The 17,956-nt window shown below is 39.3% G+C and overlaps 1 protein-coding gene across 50 annotated transcripts in view; it reads left to right on the top strand.

Annotated features, from left to right (window-relative positions):
- Window positions 1–17,956, top strand: part of RIMS1 (regulating synaptic membrane exocytosis 1) — a 472,981-nt gene that overhangs the window by 401,616 nt on the left and 53,409 nt on the right. For 28 of the 50 annotated variants that reach the window (XM_060168206.1, XM_060168205.1, XM_060168204.1 and 25 more), the window contains one exon: window positions 7,082–7,317. The exons of 17 other annotated variants lie outside the window; for them this stretch is intronic. In XM_060168206.1, coding sequence (XP_060024189.1) covers window positions 7,082–7,317 — 236 coding nt within the window. The remainder of the gene's footprint in view (window positions 1–7,081; window positions 7,318–17,956) is intronic. 5 more of the 50 variants (XM_060168238.1, XM_060168231.1, XM_060168215.1 and 2 more) reach the window with 1 other exon arrangement.

Below are 17,956 nucleotides of genomic sequence, written 5' to 3'. Positions count from 1 at the left end.
GACCCACAGACCTAGAAAACAAACTTATGGTTACCAAAGGGGAAAGGGCAGGGGAGAGATAAATTAGGAGTTTGGGATTAACATATACACACTACTATATATAAAATAGATAAACAACAAGGACCTACTGTGTAGCACAGGGAGCTGTATTCAATGTCTTATAATAACCTATCATGGAAAAGAATCTGAAAAAGAATATATATGTACATATATATGTACAACTGAATCATTTTACTGTATACCTGAAACATGGTAGATTAACTATACTTCAATTTAAAAAACTTAAAAATGACTCAATAAATAAAAATAAAACATCCTTACAACCCACAGTATCCTATAAAGTTGCAAAGGTGAAGAGAAAGCTTTGCATCATTCAGAGGCAAATCCACTGTATAACTAATTAATCACCTGGATTACGTTTAAGCTGACACTCCAACCAACTTCATTACTGTTGATATCAAAGTCTTTTCAGAACTATAGGTCAATTTATTTATTATGTAATTCTACATTTTCACAATCTTAAATGTTCCTGGAAGAAATGTTAGCCTATCCAATAAGTAAAATCAATATAGAAAATATAGGAATTTCAGATTCACTCGTCTGCTCATGAGAAAACCAACCTAAATCTTAAACAATAAAATAAAATTTTGTGCTCGTATTACATACTACACTGATAAAATCTGGAATAAGACATAATGCTGTCTTTTAAAAATTTGAGTTATAATTCACATACCATAAAATTCACCCTGTTCGATTGTACAGTTCAGTGGTTTTTAGCATATTCACAATTAGTTGTGCAACCATCACTGCTGTGTAATTCGAGAACATTTTTATCTTCCCCCATAGAAACCTATAAGCCTTTGCATCACGCCCCTCCCCCCTCCTCTAGCCCCTGGTGACCACTAATCCACACTTGTCTCTGGATCTGATATTTTATTTAAATGGAATTATACAGTATGTAGCCTTGGGTATCTGGCTTTTTTCATGGAGTATAATGTTTTCAACTTCATCCGTGTTTGTAACATGAATCGTTCATTTTTATACGTGATAATATTCTATCGTATGGATGAAGCACATTTTGTCTCCATTCATCAGCTGATGGGCCCTTGGGTTGTTTCCTCTTTTTAACTGTTGTGAATAATGCTGATCTGAACGTTCCTGTGTAAGTGTTTGTATGGATATATGTCTTCAATTCTGTTGAGGACGTACCTAGGAATGGAATTACTGAGTAGTACGGCAACTCTAGTTTAATTTAACTATGTTTATGTTTAACTAAATTGCCAAACTCTTTCCAAAGCAGCTACATAATTTTACACCCCCACCAGCAGTGCATGAAGGGTCCAATTTCTTCAGAGTCTCATCAGCACTTGTAGGCATCTCTTTTTTATTGTAGCTATCCTGTGCATGTGAAGTGGCCTCTCATTGTGGTTTTCATAAAGCTTTTTAAGCCAAATTTATCAAACTAGTTTGATATCTCAAAGGATTCACTTTGATTGTGGATTTAGATTCTTATATTAAAATTCTTTTGAGTTAGCCATTTCTTGAAAATGGATTTTTCCTGAAAGACAAGCATATTCAAAGTATTAGAAGTTCAGTTTCTTTCTTTCTCTGGGAATTCTTTAGTTAACTGTATGAGAATTATGTAAGTACTCATTGGTCTACATAGATCAATCAGAACGGGAGCTCTGTTCAGTTAATATCTGTCTGCCCAAACCACTATCTCTAGGGTGCAGAGAAAGTAAGAGATTTTTTTCACCAATTGAAAAGACTGTTTTTTCTTATAAATTTATTTATTTTATTCATTTTTATTTTTGGCCGTGTTGGGTCTTCGTTGCTGTGCGCGGGCTTTCTCTAGTTGCGGCGAGCGGGGGCTACTCTTCGTTGTGGTGCGCAGGCTTCTCATGGTGGTGGTTTCTCTTGTTGTGGAGCACAGGCTCTAGGCGTGCGGGCTTCAGTAGTTGTGGCATGCAGCCTCAGTAGTTGTGGCGCACGGGCTTAGTTGCTCTGCAGCATGTGGGATTTTCCCGGACCAGGGCTTGAACTCGTGTCCCCTGCATTGGCAGGCAGATTCTTAACCACTGTGCCACCAGGGAAGTCCCGAAAAGACTATTTTTTAAACACAGAGAGAACTAGCAGTTTCAGTTTTATCAACTTTGACACAGACAGAAATTGACACAGAAACCTAACCCTAGAGTTTAAAGGGCTGTTCTTTAGTATGGACAAGACATTTTCTTAAATGATGTGAACTTTTGTAACATGCCAACGACCAGACATGCAAAAAGCCAAACAAAGAAGATTTTCTGTCATCCGTCACCCAGCTCTCAATTCATCCCTGAGGTCTGCCATCCAACAGATTTCATCCGTAGACGGATTCCCTATTGTTGCTGCTACTGGTGAGGAATGTATTATCCATCACAAACAGAGCAGAAGAAGAGACAGATTTACCAAGACCCAGAACCAGCAGCAAACAAAACAAAACCAGAGTCAAAAAAAGAAAACAGAGACTGAAAGTAATGTTCTGTTGCCTCTTGATATTAAATCCAGGAGCGAGGAAAAGGCATCCTTGGGCTCAGAGCCTTCATGGGGCACCCTGCTCAGAGGTCCAGCAGAAGTCCATCTGGGCATTTTGATGGGACCTCCAACACTCTCAAAGCAAAATTCTCAAAATTAAAACAAAATTGTTAGAAAAACAGATAGGAAATGTCAAAGTTTTAACTCATTAGTGAGAACACTGACAGGGTGACAAGCTGGTTCCTAAGATGATGTACATATAGACATACATATATAGTCATTGAAAAAAAAAAGGGAATGCTGAAACATTATTCAGTTCGATTCAAAACTGGATAATGTTCTCTAGATCAGTAAAACCCTAACCTTGAGGTTATCCTCACTACTAAGTAGTGGTTATTTGCTCCTTAACAGTTATCTTCAAGTTAACATCTAACTTTTACAGAGTTATAAAATTTTGGGACCGTAATTATTATAAGAGTAAATAGTAAGTCAAAAAATGTTCCATTCCCCCAGAGAGTCAAATGCCCTTAGGCCCTTAGAGAGCTTATTAGTTAATCCTTAAACATGGCAGTAACATGTAAGGCCATTTTTTTCTTAATCTCATTTCCAAGTTTAGATATTTTTTTTCTAAACTGAAAGGAGGGAGTTACTACTCTGAGCAACTGGGTGATTGGAGTGTCTTTAATGTGATACGGAAGTTTAGACAAGGAGCAGTTTTTTCCTTGGGTTGAGCACATTTTTGAGAGCCTTAGCAGTTCACAAGTAGGTACGTAAATCTAGAGTTGAGGGCTGAGACAAGGTGGAGAGAAGCCCTGGGAATCAGCAGCACATAGAAGGATGTAAAGCTTGGGACCAGATGACACATCGAGGGAGCAGGTCTCATGTGGGGAATAGAGGTCAGGGTTGGGAGGGTTGAAGAGCTCCAGTGTTTAGTGGTGAAAAAGAATAAATGTCCAGGGCTTCCCTGGTGGCACAGTGGTTGAGAGTCCGCCTGCCGATGCAGGGGACACGGGTTCGTGCCCCGGTCCGGGAGGATCCCACATGCCGCGGAGCGGCTGGGCCCGTGAGCCATGGCCGCTGGGCCTGCACGTCCGGAGCCTGTGCTCCGCAATGGGAGAGGCCACAATGGTGAGAGGCCCGCATACCGAAAAAAAAGAATAAATGTCCGGCCAGGAGGCACTAGGTGGGAAAATCTATGAGAATAAAGCATCTCGATCGAAAGAATCAAACGCTTTGTCACATGCATGGTGTATTGAGAGGTCAAGAAGGTAAAGACTGAGAAACCACAGGATTTTGCTACATGGAATAATTGGTGACTCTGATGAAAGGAAAAGGCTATTGGGTGAAGCGGCAGGGACAAAGCCCGCTTCCGTTTAGTCCAGAAGAGAATAGAGAGAGAGGACGTACAAACAACTCAGGTTCTTCAGCAAAAGGTCAGTAGCTAGGAGAGGGGGTGTCAAAGAAGGAAGGTGGGTTTTTCATTTGTTTGGTCTCTAAAGGTGGGTTATATCACAGTCTATTTGTATAGTGAGAATTCCCTTTTTTTAACTTCATCAGTTCACAGCAATGGGAGGGATGCTACAACCATTAGTGATGCTTAAGGTGCGTGCTGATATAAACCGTCCAAATCTTAACGTAACCGATAGAAAATATATCAGAGGGCCGGGAGACAGCCGTCATGACTCTACAGAGACCCTGATAGCTTTATAAGGCGGAAAACCTTACAGTGCATCTTGAAGGATTCAGACACATCTAAATGACAGGAATAGTCTTCCAGGCAATTGAAGCAGAACAAATAGAAGGCTAAGAAATAGGAGAGTAGAAGTAGATTTGTGCTAAGACTATGACCTTCACATTGATTTAATTAATCTGGGTAGTTAGACCCCCCTGCAAACCTCTCCCCGCAGTTAGGTAACAGAAGAATGGAAAATGCCCTAACACGTTCCACTTAAAATATGGTGTTCTAGATTCTTCAGGAAGCTATGCACTGTCCTCAGATTACATAAGAATACTTCTGAGCGTCTAAGCAAAATATTTTATTTTTTGAGGAAAAATTGTGTCTTATTCACAAAACTTTTTTTAACATAACTTCTTCATTCACCCCCTGCAAATGGTAATCATTTGCTGTATAGATTTCTCTAATTTTTTTCAGAAATTTTATTTGTTGACATTGTAGAACATTTCATGGCTGTAGTTAAGTATCCATGAAAAAATTTGTGAATCTTCTAGCTCATCTTGGATACATTTTCATAGTAGAACTATTATAGAAAACATTTTCCTGTTCTTTCAAACTTCTCTATAACCTAAACAACACTGTCTAAAATTTCACAATAGTTTTTTTTGTGTGCAGTGATTTTTAAAATACAGATTAAGAGTTGTGATGTAATTCTGTTTTCACGGGAATATTGTGGAGAAAACAGTACATGTTAGTTTATCCATACTTTACTGTAAAGGTAAAAACAAGATCACCGAAGAGAGGTTTTCAATAACCACTGTGGTGAGTGTGCTAAGGAGATGAAAAACTCGCAGGTGTTTGATTGAAGATGGATATTATGATGGTGAAATTGACCAAATCCTGTCATTTATGTATATCCTTCAGCAGAATTGTGCTAGTAAAATAGTAGAAAAAGCAGGTACTAAGAGTAGACTTAAGGAGGGTGGCAGAGTTAGGAAATACATTCAAATGAATAGGTGAGAACACAAAAGAAATTGACCGTAATATTTATCCAGAAAGAAAGTCCACTAAAGTTGCGAATATAAACCCCACAGGAATCAGTGTTGAATTGGTCGTCTGTAAAACTGTCATCATTACCGTTTGGAAAAGGAGACTGCATAAAACGCATAGCAAGATTACTAGGCTTGCAAATAGCTTTAAAAACATTTGAGTTAATGAAAAGATGATTAGAATAAATTGAAAGAATATGAATACCTTATTATTGTCAGGTGAATGTTGACGTGGACCAATTCAAGAAACGCAGCTAGGGATTAAACATTCCAAATTCTTCCTGTCAAATCAGGTCCCAGTTTCCATTCACTGTCGCTGAAGGGATCCTGAGGTCCAAAAAGTCCTGTCTTTTCCAGGGATTCTGAGCGGCTGCACCAATTTTCCTTTCTGCTGAAGCACTCATTGTGTAGATGGTCACAAACATGTTACGTGATCCTAAGACTTTCTGTTTTACTGTTTCTAATCATATTAGGGTTTATTCTGATTTGCATATGAAATGTCATCACTTAAAGAAGCTATATTCAGTAATATATTTCATTTTTCCAAAGAAGAAATATAGAAAATCAAGATGGTGGTAAAGGTCATGTGAGCCAGTTTTTGCAAATATTTTGAGGACACATAAAATTCAGAGGGTCATTTCAGAGATATCAGACAGGTCTTTATTGGACCAAGAAAGGGATAGTCTAAATGGATACTATAACTGCATATGCAGAGCAATTAAAAAGACTGGAAGAATCCTACCATCCCTGGCCACCTCCCCAGTTGCCTGCCCTACCTGTAACTCTGACTCACAGACACTCATGTACTTTGGCAAATAGAAAGGATATTTTCCCTCAACCTTCTACGGTACCTGAAACTCTCAACAGTAATTTATTCATTTGGGAGAGAAGTACCGTGATCTATTCAGATAACCTGATGCACTCTCAGAACATAGACAAGTAAGTTTTGCAGAAGAGAACAACAAAAAAAGGAACATCTGGACCCAGAGCCTGTGAGTTCGGAGAGTTGAAAGTTGAAAATGAGAGGAAACTTACGTGGAGGCGATGGGGCAGGAGGTGGTGAGGAAGAAGGAAGGAGAAGCAGGGCTTGTCTCCTGAACAGCGTTTCCGAGACTCACTCAGCCTCGGATAGCAAAAGAGACGCCTCTTAGCTGGAATCCCAAAGAGAAACCAGAACAAACACTGGTTTCATTTTTTAAAGCTTGTCGTGTGGCAAATTAAGAGTATCTGTTTTGAACAATATTTTTTCCTCAGAAATGTATATGGACTTTTCTCACTGATTGAACTATTTTAGCTTTTCTCTGAAAGTAACAGAGGAATTATTTACAACATTGGTCAGTAACACCTCCCCATCTGTAGCCTCGGTTGCATTTCTTTTTACTATCTTCAAAGAGTTTATAGATGATGCCTTGAAATGCTCTTGTTTCAAGGCACATCTGGTAAATAAATACTGGGGGGGCTTCCCTGGTGGCACAGTGGTTGAGAGTCCGCCTGCCGATGCAGGGGACACGGGTTCGTGCCCCGGTCCGGGAGGATCCCACGTGCCGCGGAGCGGCTGGGCCCGTGAGCCATGGCCGCTGAGCCTGCGCGTCCGGAGCCTGTGCTCCGCAACGGGAGAGGCCACAGCAGTGAGAGGCCCGCGTACCGCACAAAAAAATAGATAGATAAATAAATACTGGGGGCGGTGATGTGACCTTAGAATATTCATAGCTGTAGGACTACTACTCAGCTGGGTTTTCCCTCTAAAATTTTGCCCGGATTATTTCAAAATAAGTTAGATTTAAAGTTCTGATTATGCTGACCTGTAATTTATGGATGCATATATGTTTTTACTTTGTAAATATAGTTCATTTACCCCTAAAATGCAAGGCAGACGGATGGGGACTTCAGGAAGAGCCATCACCAAGAGCACGAGCGTGAGTGGAGAGATGTACACACTGGAGCATAATGATGGCAGTCAGTCGGACACGGCTGTGGGCACTGTTGGAACAGGTGGGAAGAAAAGGAGGTCCAGCCTGAGTGCCAAAGTGGTTGCCATCGTGACTCGAAGGAGCAGAAGCACGTCCCAGCTAAGCCAAACAGGTGAGTGAAGTGAATTCAACTTACACATCTCAAGTTCTCGCTGGAGAGACAAATGTCAAGCTTCATGCTATGGCTCGGGATGGGATTGTACCGTGTACGGATTCTCCTTTCCAAAGAACGTTTGTTTCTCTGTTTCTGGAAACCTGTTCCATGTGTGGGTTTTTTTGTGTTTTTTTTCTGTACAGCTGTCTAACAAGGTATCATTTGTCAATCCCTGAAGTGGTCAGGTATTTCGTGAAAATAAATAAATAAATAAAGCCATGTTTACAAATATGCAAGGAAATGCAAAGAAATCTTAAAGAACCAAATTGGTTGAAATACAAGAAAAGCAACAGGATTCTCCTTTTCAAAATATTCCATAATACAGTTACTTCTAATTTAGGCTATCTCCATATTGTTTTAGAAAAGAAGGTCAGTTGTGCAACTTGAAATACAGTCTTCAGGGGGCTGTGTGAATGTAATAATTGAACTGTGACTGTTCTATTTTCAATGCAAGTAAAAACCCAGCAGTTATTTTTACTTTACAAAAGTGGGTCAGTGGATTCATGCAAAGAATAATGTCAATACAAATTTGAGTTTCAGACATTTTCTACTGCTTGTAAATCTTAAAAGCTTTATATCCTCAGGGTATATAGAAAAAAGCAAACAGAAGGGAGGATGATTATTTGTGTATTATCAAATACAAAAAACTGCCTAAAATTATATAACATTTGATCATACATGTTAGATATTTCATTACTAGGCTTAGCACTACGGAAAACTGAAGGTAAGTAAAATATTGAACTGATTTAAATTGTCAGCACCTGTTTCTCTTGCCATAATCTTAGTTCCGTTTATTGTTCCTTAAGAGCGAAAGTCTTGGCACAAAATTTACTTAGACTAAAAGACTTCCATGAAATCCTTTTGATAGTTAACTTGGCATCCTGGAAAGTACTTCTTTTTTTTTAATTTTACAATTTTATTTTTTTATACAGCACGTTCTTATTAGTCATTCATTTTATCCATATTAGTGTATACACGTCAATCCCAATCTCCCAGTTCATCCCACCACCACCACCACCCCACCGCTTTCCCACTTGGTGTCCGTACATTTGTTCTCCACATCTGTGTCTCTATTTCTGCCCTGCAAACCGGTTCATCTTTTATATGCGTTAATATACGATATTTGTTTTTCTCTTTCTGACTTACTTCACTCTGTATGACAGTCTCTAGATCCATCCACATCTCTATAAATGACCCAATTTCATTCCTTTTTATGGCCGAGTAATACTCCATTGTATACGTGTACCACATCTTCTTTATCCGTTCATCTGTCGATGGGCATTTAGGTTGCTTCCATGACCTGGCTATTGTAAATAGTGCTGCAATGAACATTGGGGTGCATGTGTCTTTTTGAATTATGGTTTTCTCAGGGTATATGCCCAGTAGTGGGATTGCTGGGTCATATGGTAATTCTATTTTTAGTTTTTTAAGGAACCTCTGTACTGTTCTCCGTAGTGGCTGTATCAATTTACATTCCCACCAACAGTGCAAGAGGGTTCCCTTTTCTCCACACCCTCTCCAGCATTTGTTGTTTGTAGATTTTCTGATGATGCCCATTCTAACTGGTGTGAGGTGATACCTCATTGTAGTTTGGGTTTGCATTTCTCTAATAATTAGTGATGTTGAGCAGCTTTTCATGTGCTTCTTGGCCATCGGTGTGTCTTCTTTGGAGAAATGTCTATTTAGGTCTTCTGCCCATTTTTTGATTGCATTGTTTGTTTCTTTAATATTGAGCTGCATGATCTGTTTATATATTTTGGAGATTAATCCTTTGTCCGTTGATTCATTTGCAAATATTTTCTCCCATTCTGAGGGTTGTCTTTTCATCTTGTCTGTAGTTTCCTTTGCTTTGCAAAAGCTTTTAAGTTGCATTAGGTCCCATTTGTTTATTTTTGGTTTTATTTCCATTACTCTAGGAGGTGGATCAAAAAAGATCTTGCTATGATTTATGTCAAAGAGTGTTCTTCCTATGTTTTCCTCTTCCTATGTTTTCTTCTTCCTATGTTTTATAGTGTCCGGTCTTACATTTAGGTCTTCAATCTATTTTGAGTTTATTTTTGTGTATGGTGTTAGGGAGTGTTCTAATTTCATCCTTTTACATGTAGCTGTCCAGTTTTCCCAGCACCACTTATTGAAGAGACTGGAAAGTACGTATTTTAAATTATGCCTTCTACTGGACAAAGTGACAAATAAATTAGAGATATGGAATTTTGAGCCGTTCAAAAATTGAACTAGTGCACACAGCTGTTTATCAAAACAGAGGTTTGTCTCTCTGAAAATCACAGGATTAGAATGGCCCTCGATTAGCGAGCATTTCTGGTGGTAATTCCTCTCCGCCATCCCATGGGGATGAGCTGTTCATTGTGAAGGGGAATCATTTGTCTTCCTTGGACTCAGGTTTCTTCCTTAGGAGTAGGAGTTGTTTTTCATTTCTTTTACTTGTTTTGTTTTTGACGGTGGTGCTTCTTGGTTTGTAATGTTCGCGCAATACATGATGCTTTCCAGTGTGGGGTGTGGATGGACTTTCACCACCAGATTTCAGATTACTTTATCCCTTGGATGATATGGAAATTCTCTTTGATGTCCTTTTAGGGAGCCAGGGTTTCCTGCAGGTTCGGGGATGGCTTATCTTCTTCCCCAGCCTCCACAGTCTGTCTCTTCTTATTTTCCCTGATAGTTCGTTCCCTCTCTATCTTTACCTGGTTGAGTAGAATTACATTTTCTTAGAGTAAAGCACAGCAATAATTAAATGTAAGAACTGTACCTGAGGCACAGCTTTGTAGGTAATAGATTCAAATGATTGTCATTGAAACACTCGGCCCCTTTGCTTTGTTAGTTTAAATTTTATTCCAGTTACAGGCATTGCTGAATTTCAAATAATACCTACCTTCCCAAAAGTTGCATTGTTAGTAACGTGCATGGAATGACCCCACTTTCAAAGATTAGTTTGCAATATACAGGAGCGAAAAGGATTACGAAGCCAAGGTAACAAAATAGTTCTAGCCCAACGTGACTCAAGGAATAAACTCTTGACTTTCTCTCTGGGGCTCGGCTTACCTGTTTACTGGGTGGATTGGACTGAAAGTCGTCCTCTGAACTTCCCAGGTATAAGAGTTTACGTTTCTCTTTCTACATCATAATTGTACCTTTTATTTGATAACCTGTTTTCTCATTCTTCTTGATCTTCCCAAAGCAAGTGACCAGTGGTGACAAACCTCAGTTATCACTGCTCTTTATTTCACTGGATGCACTGGTTTTTCTCCCTATTCCTTCTTCTACAAGTGATTTTTCCCCCTTTATCAATGATTATATGTCCTCTCTCCTGTGAAGAGACACGAAAGTTCAGAATTCTCATTCTAAGAAATCTTGTTTTTTATTACTTCAGCTTTTGCATGTGATCATCAAATCTGTATTCCAATTCGTCCTCACCCAAGAAATATTCCTTAATTTTAATTTCCTATAAGAGAGCCTCTTGGACGGCCTACCTTAAACAAGCGTAGCACTGTCACAAATCTGAATTTCCAGCCCTTCCTTTCAGTATTACCACAGTTTTTATAGTTACAAACCTTAGAAGAGTTTTCTACTTTAAAAATTTTTCACTCAACTCTCTCTTCCCCAGGTCCATCATCCCAGAGAAAACTATGTGATATTTGTCCAATTTTAAGGAACACTAATATAATTGATGTAAATGTCTTTAGTGTGAAGTGAATCCATTAATCGCAGACTGGTGAGGCTTTTCAGGGGGCCTTCTAAATGCATGGATAATTAAGACAGATTTTTTAAAATTTAGTTTATTGGAGTATAGTTGATTTACAATGGTGTGTTAATTTCTGCTGTACAGCAAAATGATTGTTTTTATATATGTATGTATATTATATATTCTTTTTCATATTCTTTTCCATTTGGTTTATCACAGGATATTGAATATAGTTCCTGTGCTATACAGTAGGACCTTGTTTTTTATCCATCTTATATATAATAGTTTGCATCTTCTGGCCCCAAACTTCCAATCCATACCTCCCCCACCCTCCCCTTGGCAATCACGCATCTGTTCTCTGTGTCTGACTCTGTTCCTTTTTTTTGTAGATAAGTTCGTTTGTGTCATATTTTAGATTCCACACGTAAGTGATATCGTATGGCATTTTTCTTGCTCTGACTTACTTCACTTAGCGTGATCATCTCTAAGTCCCACCATGTTGCTGCAAATGGCATTACTTCATTCTCTTTTATGGCTGGGTAATATTCCATTGTGTATATGTGCCACATCTGCTTATCCATTTAACTGAGACAGATTTTCTAATGGTGTCAATTAATCAAAGATTGGGGAGAGGCAAACAGCATTGCTTACCTATTAAAACAAGCTGGGTGTTCTATGGAATAGCATGTATTATGTTTAACGTAAATTTTACTTGTGCTTAATGTAAAAAAAGACTTTAACTAAAGGCTTCTCCAGCGGTGAGTCTCCAATCCACCCCATGCGCCCTGGATTACGGGCTCTGTCTCCTCTGCCACACAGATGATAGATAATCAGGAAAACAAGAAGCATTTAGAAATAATGCTTAACCAGCTCTGTTTAGAATGGGAGATTTCAAGCACATCGTTTTTCTGTTTTTGTTTTCACGTAGCCACGAGTTTGCTCACGGAGTATATTTGATTTTTTGTTCAAAATAATAAGTAAAATTTATTTCCAAAACTTGAAAAGCATAGTAAACTGTATATACAGATATATTTATATAGTAAATTTCATATGTGACATATAAATGTATAAAATTTACCTTTTCTATGTAATTTGTTGTGTGCTTCAATATATTTACTGTGCTTTTCAATTATATATAATTATTTATGCGGAATATTCCAAGTATAAATAACATTCATATTTTAAAGTTACCTTTACCACAGTATTTGTTCATAATGAAAGTAGGAATAAATTTGTTAATATATTTTTTAACTAGGAGAGTGACAGAAACAGGAAAGTTTCCAAAAATGCTACTGCTGGTAAATGGCTTCAAGCAGTCAAGCACGTAACTCAAAACCTGTTCAGTACACAGCTACTGCATTAGATTGAAAAGGGCATGAGGTATGGAAGGAAAGGGACATTGTAAGAAAAAGCTCCTGATCCAGGAGCTTCTTGGGACTGAATGAAGCTCTGAGTAAACGTAGGGCCAGGCTTTAGGATGTGAGGGAAGTATTAGCCTTTGTAGGTTTAGATGCCCGGCCTGTATAGTGTGAGGTTTGCCTCACTATGAATGAAGGCTTTACTGAGAACAATCACCCCTACATACACCCTTGTAATTACCTACAAGTAAAGATAATTATGATAATAAGTATCATAAGAATGACAAGTATTCATTTAGTCTAAGTGACTAAAACCAATAGATTTGCATTTCTAGAGCCGTTTCCATGTACCCCTAAGTTATACGTGTACACGTTTGTGTGTATAACTTCCCTCCATGATTGATCACAAAAAAATCGTGATTAGAACTTTTAGCTTTTTTGAAGAAAACACCTATAAATGTAAAAGCATCATTAGCACTATAGACTAGAAATTACTTCATTTACTTTATCTCATATTGTTGAAGAACTCTATCTCCAGGATTATACCAGGGACAGTGGGTGTTTCAAAATTAGAAGTATCATCCCCGACGGAAGGAAATCATTCACACTTGAAATAAACAAGAATCCAAGAACTAAATAAGAAAATGTAAAGCCAAATGCCAAACATAATAAAACCCGGTGTACCAAAGGAAGTGGGAAGACAAATGGGTCAAAGGTCTAAATTTCCCAGGATAAGAACACATGCAGAATTGAGAGCTAACCGTAGCCTAACCATTTAATAGAATCATTATTTATTGTATCATTAACAGCTGATGATACTTTGTTAAGTAGATTCATATCATTTTTTCCTACATACTGGCAGGATTTGGGTAGTTATGCACTGATTAAATTATGGAAAATGTTGCAGGACTCTGTTATACTGTCAAATAATTAAGAGTCAATTATCATGTACTAAGAACATACTAAAAAATCACTTCTAAAAAAAAACATACTAAAAAAATCTTTCTTTAAGAATAGATATTTTGTGCCTTTCCAACATTTCCCTCCATCCACATCTCTTTTTCCCCTGTCCAAATCACTTGAAAATGATTCAGAGTCCCTCTGAGTAGAGGAATCTGAGTCTATATATAAAAATACCTTCCAGCCATGTTACCTTTCTGGTATATTCTTCCTCTTGCCCTGTGTTACACCAGGGTGTGTGGAGCAGGGCCCAGGTCCCTACAGGCTCCACCGGCTCCAGAGGCCCGGCTAAGCCTTCTTCTGCCCTCCTGATACGGCACATTTAGCATCACCTGTTCTAGGGTTTAGGGATTTACAAAAGACTGAAGATTTACTGGTGCCTTCCTGCTGCCCTGTCTTCCTGCAGGAATCCCTGAATCAGGGAAACATAAAATGATTTTGTGGAAATTATTAAGAGGCTAATAATTGTGTGGAAAGGAGAAAAACACAAGTAGGTATTTCCATAAATTTTCAACCCAGCCTATGAGCACAGTTTGGCTCAAGCAAAGGTGTATGAAAGGACTGTCATGGGAAATACATTTAGGAAAAAAGGTTGGGGCCAGGTCTTAAAAGCCCTGTAAGGGACTCTGCTCAGTGTTTGATGGAGAACTTTTAGTGGAGAGGATAAAAAAAAGGAAGCTGTGTTCCCAGAAGCTCAAGTGGAAGCAAGATGTGCAAAATCGGCGAGGAAGCAGAAAGGTCAGGGTGAGGCTAATGGATGAAATGAAAAACCGTGACATGGGTGGAGAAGGAACCATGGAGGTGGACGTGAAGGAGCTTATTCGGGAAAGGGGGCGGGGCCTGAGTGAAGAGAGGACAAGGTGAGATGCCCAGCAATTCAGGAATAACTGGTGAGGGAATGGGAGGGCGGAGTGCGGGATCCAGGGAAAGAGGGAATGAGCAGAGAGGCGCAGAAACAGCTCCTAGAGGGGAAAGGATTTCCCAGAGTGGCTGCTTAATCCACAGAAAGACGGAAGAGGCCAGGGAGTGGAATAAAATCGCCGGATTTGGGGCCAGAAGGGTTGCCCCTGACATCAGTCTGCCTGGAGCAGTGAGGAAGGATGGGTGTGCCTCAGTGTGCAACGACCCACCAGGGGTGGAGCCAGTTCCTCTCTCCATTCGGTCCTCATTCCACCTTGGACCATCCTCTCAGAGACTTGGGATGGGACTCTTGTCCTGAGTTGGAGCCCAAGAGGATGGGGCTGGAGGGTCTACAATGGGATAGAGCAAGGGCTCCCCCGCCACCTTATTCAGATGGATGGGGCTGGGAAGATGCCTAGACGGGCAGCTGTTATGAACGTGTCTTCAGAAGGCATTCAAAGGAAAGAGCTCAATGTGAACAGTCTGTCTTTCATTCATTCTACCAGCATTTCTTAAGTATTTTTCATGTACCAGACTCTGTAATTGAGGGGATATTAGGAGTAAATAAGGGGTGGGGCTGTGTGTGCGCACTTGTGTGTCTCAGAACAAAGGGGATCTGAGTGTTCTCCCGGGAGGAAAAAGCACCTCTAGGTGAAGAGATGGAAAGATACAAGATACAATACAAAGAAGTTTAAGGAGCGGAGCAAAATCCCAAAGAGGAAAGGAGTTAACTTAAGGACGCAAGGTTATTCTTGGAGAGAGGGAAAGACGGTTCTTTCCCTGAGTTGATAGAAAAGAGGAAATGTTGAGATCCAGAGGCACATTGCAGTGGTGTCCTGGAGCCGAGGGAGCGCGTGTCAGGGCGATGCAGATGGGGAGAGAGGATGCAGGATGAGGAAGAATGTCGTAAGACATCCACTGGTGTGGGTGAAAGTACAGCCGAGCCACGCCCACGTGCCACCTGAGTTTGGACGATGCAAAATCTCTGAAAGTAGCTTTAGGAACACCTACCGGGGTCAGTGTCACCCCTGCAGGTGTCTGGTTCATCTTGGCCGTTCTTATGTCTTTCACGTCATTCCCCAAGTTTCTGCATCTCCAAGTCCTCCCAGCAGTTCTGAGATCATCGTGGAGTCTTTGAGATCATGGATTCTGAGATGAGATTTGGTTAGATCTAGACTCTTGGGCTCATGTTGGAAGTTCACCTGTCTGGAGCTGCCGTCTACTCCTTACTTTGACTCTTTCCATTGTGAAATTTAGTCTCCTTGTAGGAAATGAAAGCCCTGCCTGTTCTCTTATCAATTGTTATTCCCCCTTCCCAGAGCTTCCCTGGGGGTGCAGTGGTTGGGAGTCCACCTGCCGATGCAGGGGACACGGGTTCGTGCCCCGGTCCGGGAAGATCCCACATGCCGCAGAGCGGCTGGGCCCGTGAGCCATGGCCGCTGAGCCTGCGCGTCCGGAGCCTGTGCTCCGCGACGGGAGAGGCCACAACAGTGAGAGGCCCGCGTACCGCACAAAAAAAAAAAAAAAAAAAAAAAAGGGAGGATTTCTGTTATTCCCCCTTCCCAAGGCAGCCAGCAGATCTTTTTCTTACTCTAACTCAGAATATGGGTCTTAAAGACATTTTTTTTTTGCTTTGGCAGTTTATCTCAAGGAAATTAATTATTTCATTTTAATCATGGGGATGAAACATTTCAGAAGGGCCATAGAGTGTTGAAAACTATATAGATAGAGTTCATGATCCTACAAGATGATATAGGCAAAAACATAAGCATTCTAAGGAGTTTTAGCTAGGCTTATGTATATTTGATTTCAAAATAGCTTAATAAGAGTTAATGAATTTCCAAGGCATATCTCTAACTTTTCAAGATGAAATCACAAATAGAAACTAACAAAAATGCCCTTGTTCCACTGTCAAGAAAAGAATAATATACGTAAAACTCTGACTGTAACCCACTTCTACCTAAAGGGATAGTGCTTGAATAAGCTAATGTTCCCATGAGTTCAAGACATTATTTTTAAATTTACATTGTCTTTAGGCAATAATCATTTCAAGAAAATGTCCAAGATTTTAAATCCTCTTCTGCTGATCTTTTTTCAGTCTTCTCCTCAAAGTCTCACAGTTAAGGCAAGTCAGAAAATAAACCAAGTGAGCGCCAGCTTGGACCTCATACTTTCTTTACCTTGAGAAAATGATTGTCTTAATTTGCCTTAGGACTTGTTTTTAATCTTTCCAACCAATCCAATTTACCAAAATGTTCTATATATTTTAAATCTAGTGTTTCTTTGTGCAGGCTCTCTGCCTGTTCCTTTGCACAAGTAATTATACAGCTGGTGGGAAGGGGGGTTACAGTGATCTTTTTGAACATTCTAAGAAAAGTTTTCTTGGCTCCGTTGATTTTAACAATGGAAGCAAAAAATTTTTACAAAGGATGGGCGCCCCCCAAACGTTGCAGAAACTAAAAGCTCCTGTGGATGAAAATCTTCTGAAATTGAAATTCCTTGTCTGTGCCTCATTTATTTGATTCATTTAATAGCACAAGGAAAACATTCTGAGGAACATCATGTTTCATGTTCTTTGTTTCCTGAACGCACAATTTGTGGTACCAGAAGTGATTCTCGAGTCTGCAAAACCATCAGATGAATGTAAGCACGGGTTCTTTTATTTACCATTGCTGTCTGGCTTAGGAATTCACTACTGTTAATAGAGATTTAATGCAGCTAAAGTAACTCATCTGCTCAAGAGATGCCCTAATAAGGATTAGTATTTTCAAACATACGCCAGCTGGTCTATTTTTGTTCTTTTCCTTGCTGTGAACTATAAATTTTGAAAGTGGCTACTATGTGGATAGACTTTTAGTTTGGTTTGGCGGAAAAAAAAAAGTATTTGAGTGGAATTAATTTTTATAATTAATTTGGATTTTAGGATTTGGAGGAAGAAAGGAAACACGTCTATTAAGTGACTTCAGAGCACAGTGCTGAGTATTCAGATAATTATATATGGTGATAATTCTTGTTAACTGTACTAAGGTAATGTTTAAGCATGAGATCGATTTCAGAACGGGTGTTATAGAACATGTCAGGTAGCTTAAATGTAACAAGAAATGTGTCTGATTATTCTTCCAGCAGATGACCAATTTCAGTGCATCCTCATTTAATGCAGACTGGTTTTCAGTAAAGACTTTTCGGCTGATTTCTTTTACTAATGATTTTGCCAGAGTTTTAAACACAGAAGAGTAAAAAGAAGATCCATCAGACTCTTGCAATACCACCGCTTATTGCAAATTCACTGGGAAAATATTAGTATATTATTAGCTAATCTTTTTATGCGTTGTTCCTATTAATATTGATAAAACCATCAACAATCAAAACTATTATTTATTAATCACCATCTGCCTGCTGGTGTTTTAATTATTTTGCATGTATTAATTTCTCTAGCTCTCAAAACGCAGCCCTGAGACACTATTATGAATATTATTGTCACTTTACAGGTTCCATGACTCGTCCAAGAACACACAACCCTTAGAAGTCAAGTAGAACTTATGTTTGTAACCACTTCACTGTAATCTCATTCAACTGCATGGACACACAGAGAGCTACCTTTCTTAGGTAGCTTTTTAAAAACAATCGGAGGTTCATAATATTCCATTTTGCTCTACAATCATGCCTTTGTTTTACTTTTAAA

This window comes from Lagenorhynchus albirostris, chromosome 12 (assembly GCF_949774975.1).
Source record: "Lagenorhynchus albirostris chromosome 12, mLagAlb1.1, whole genome shotgun sequence".
Lineage (NCBI taxonomy): Eukaryota > Metazoa > Chordata > Mammalia > Artiodactyla > Delphinidae > Lagenorhynchus > Lagenorhynchus albirostris.
Note: the sequence above shows the minus strand (reverse complement) of the source record. Positions and strands in the feature narration are given on the sequence as shown.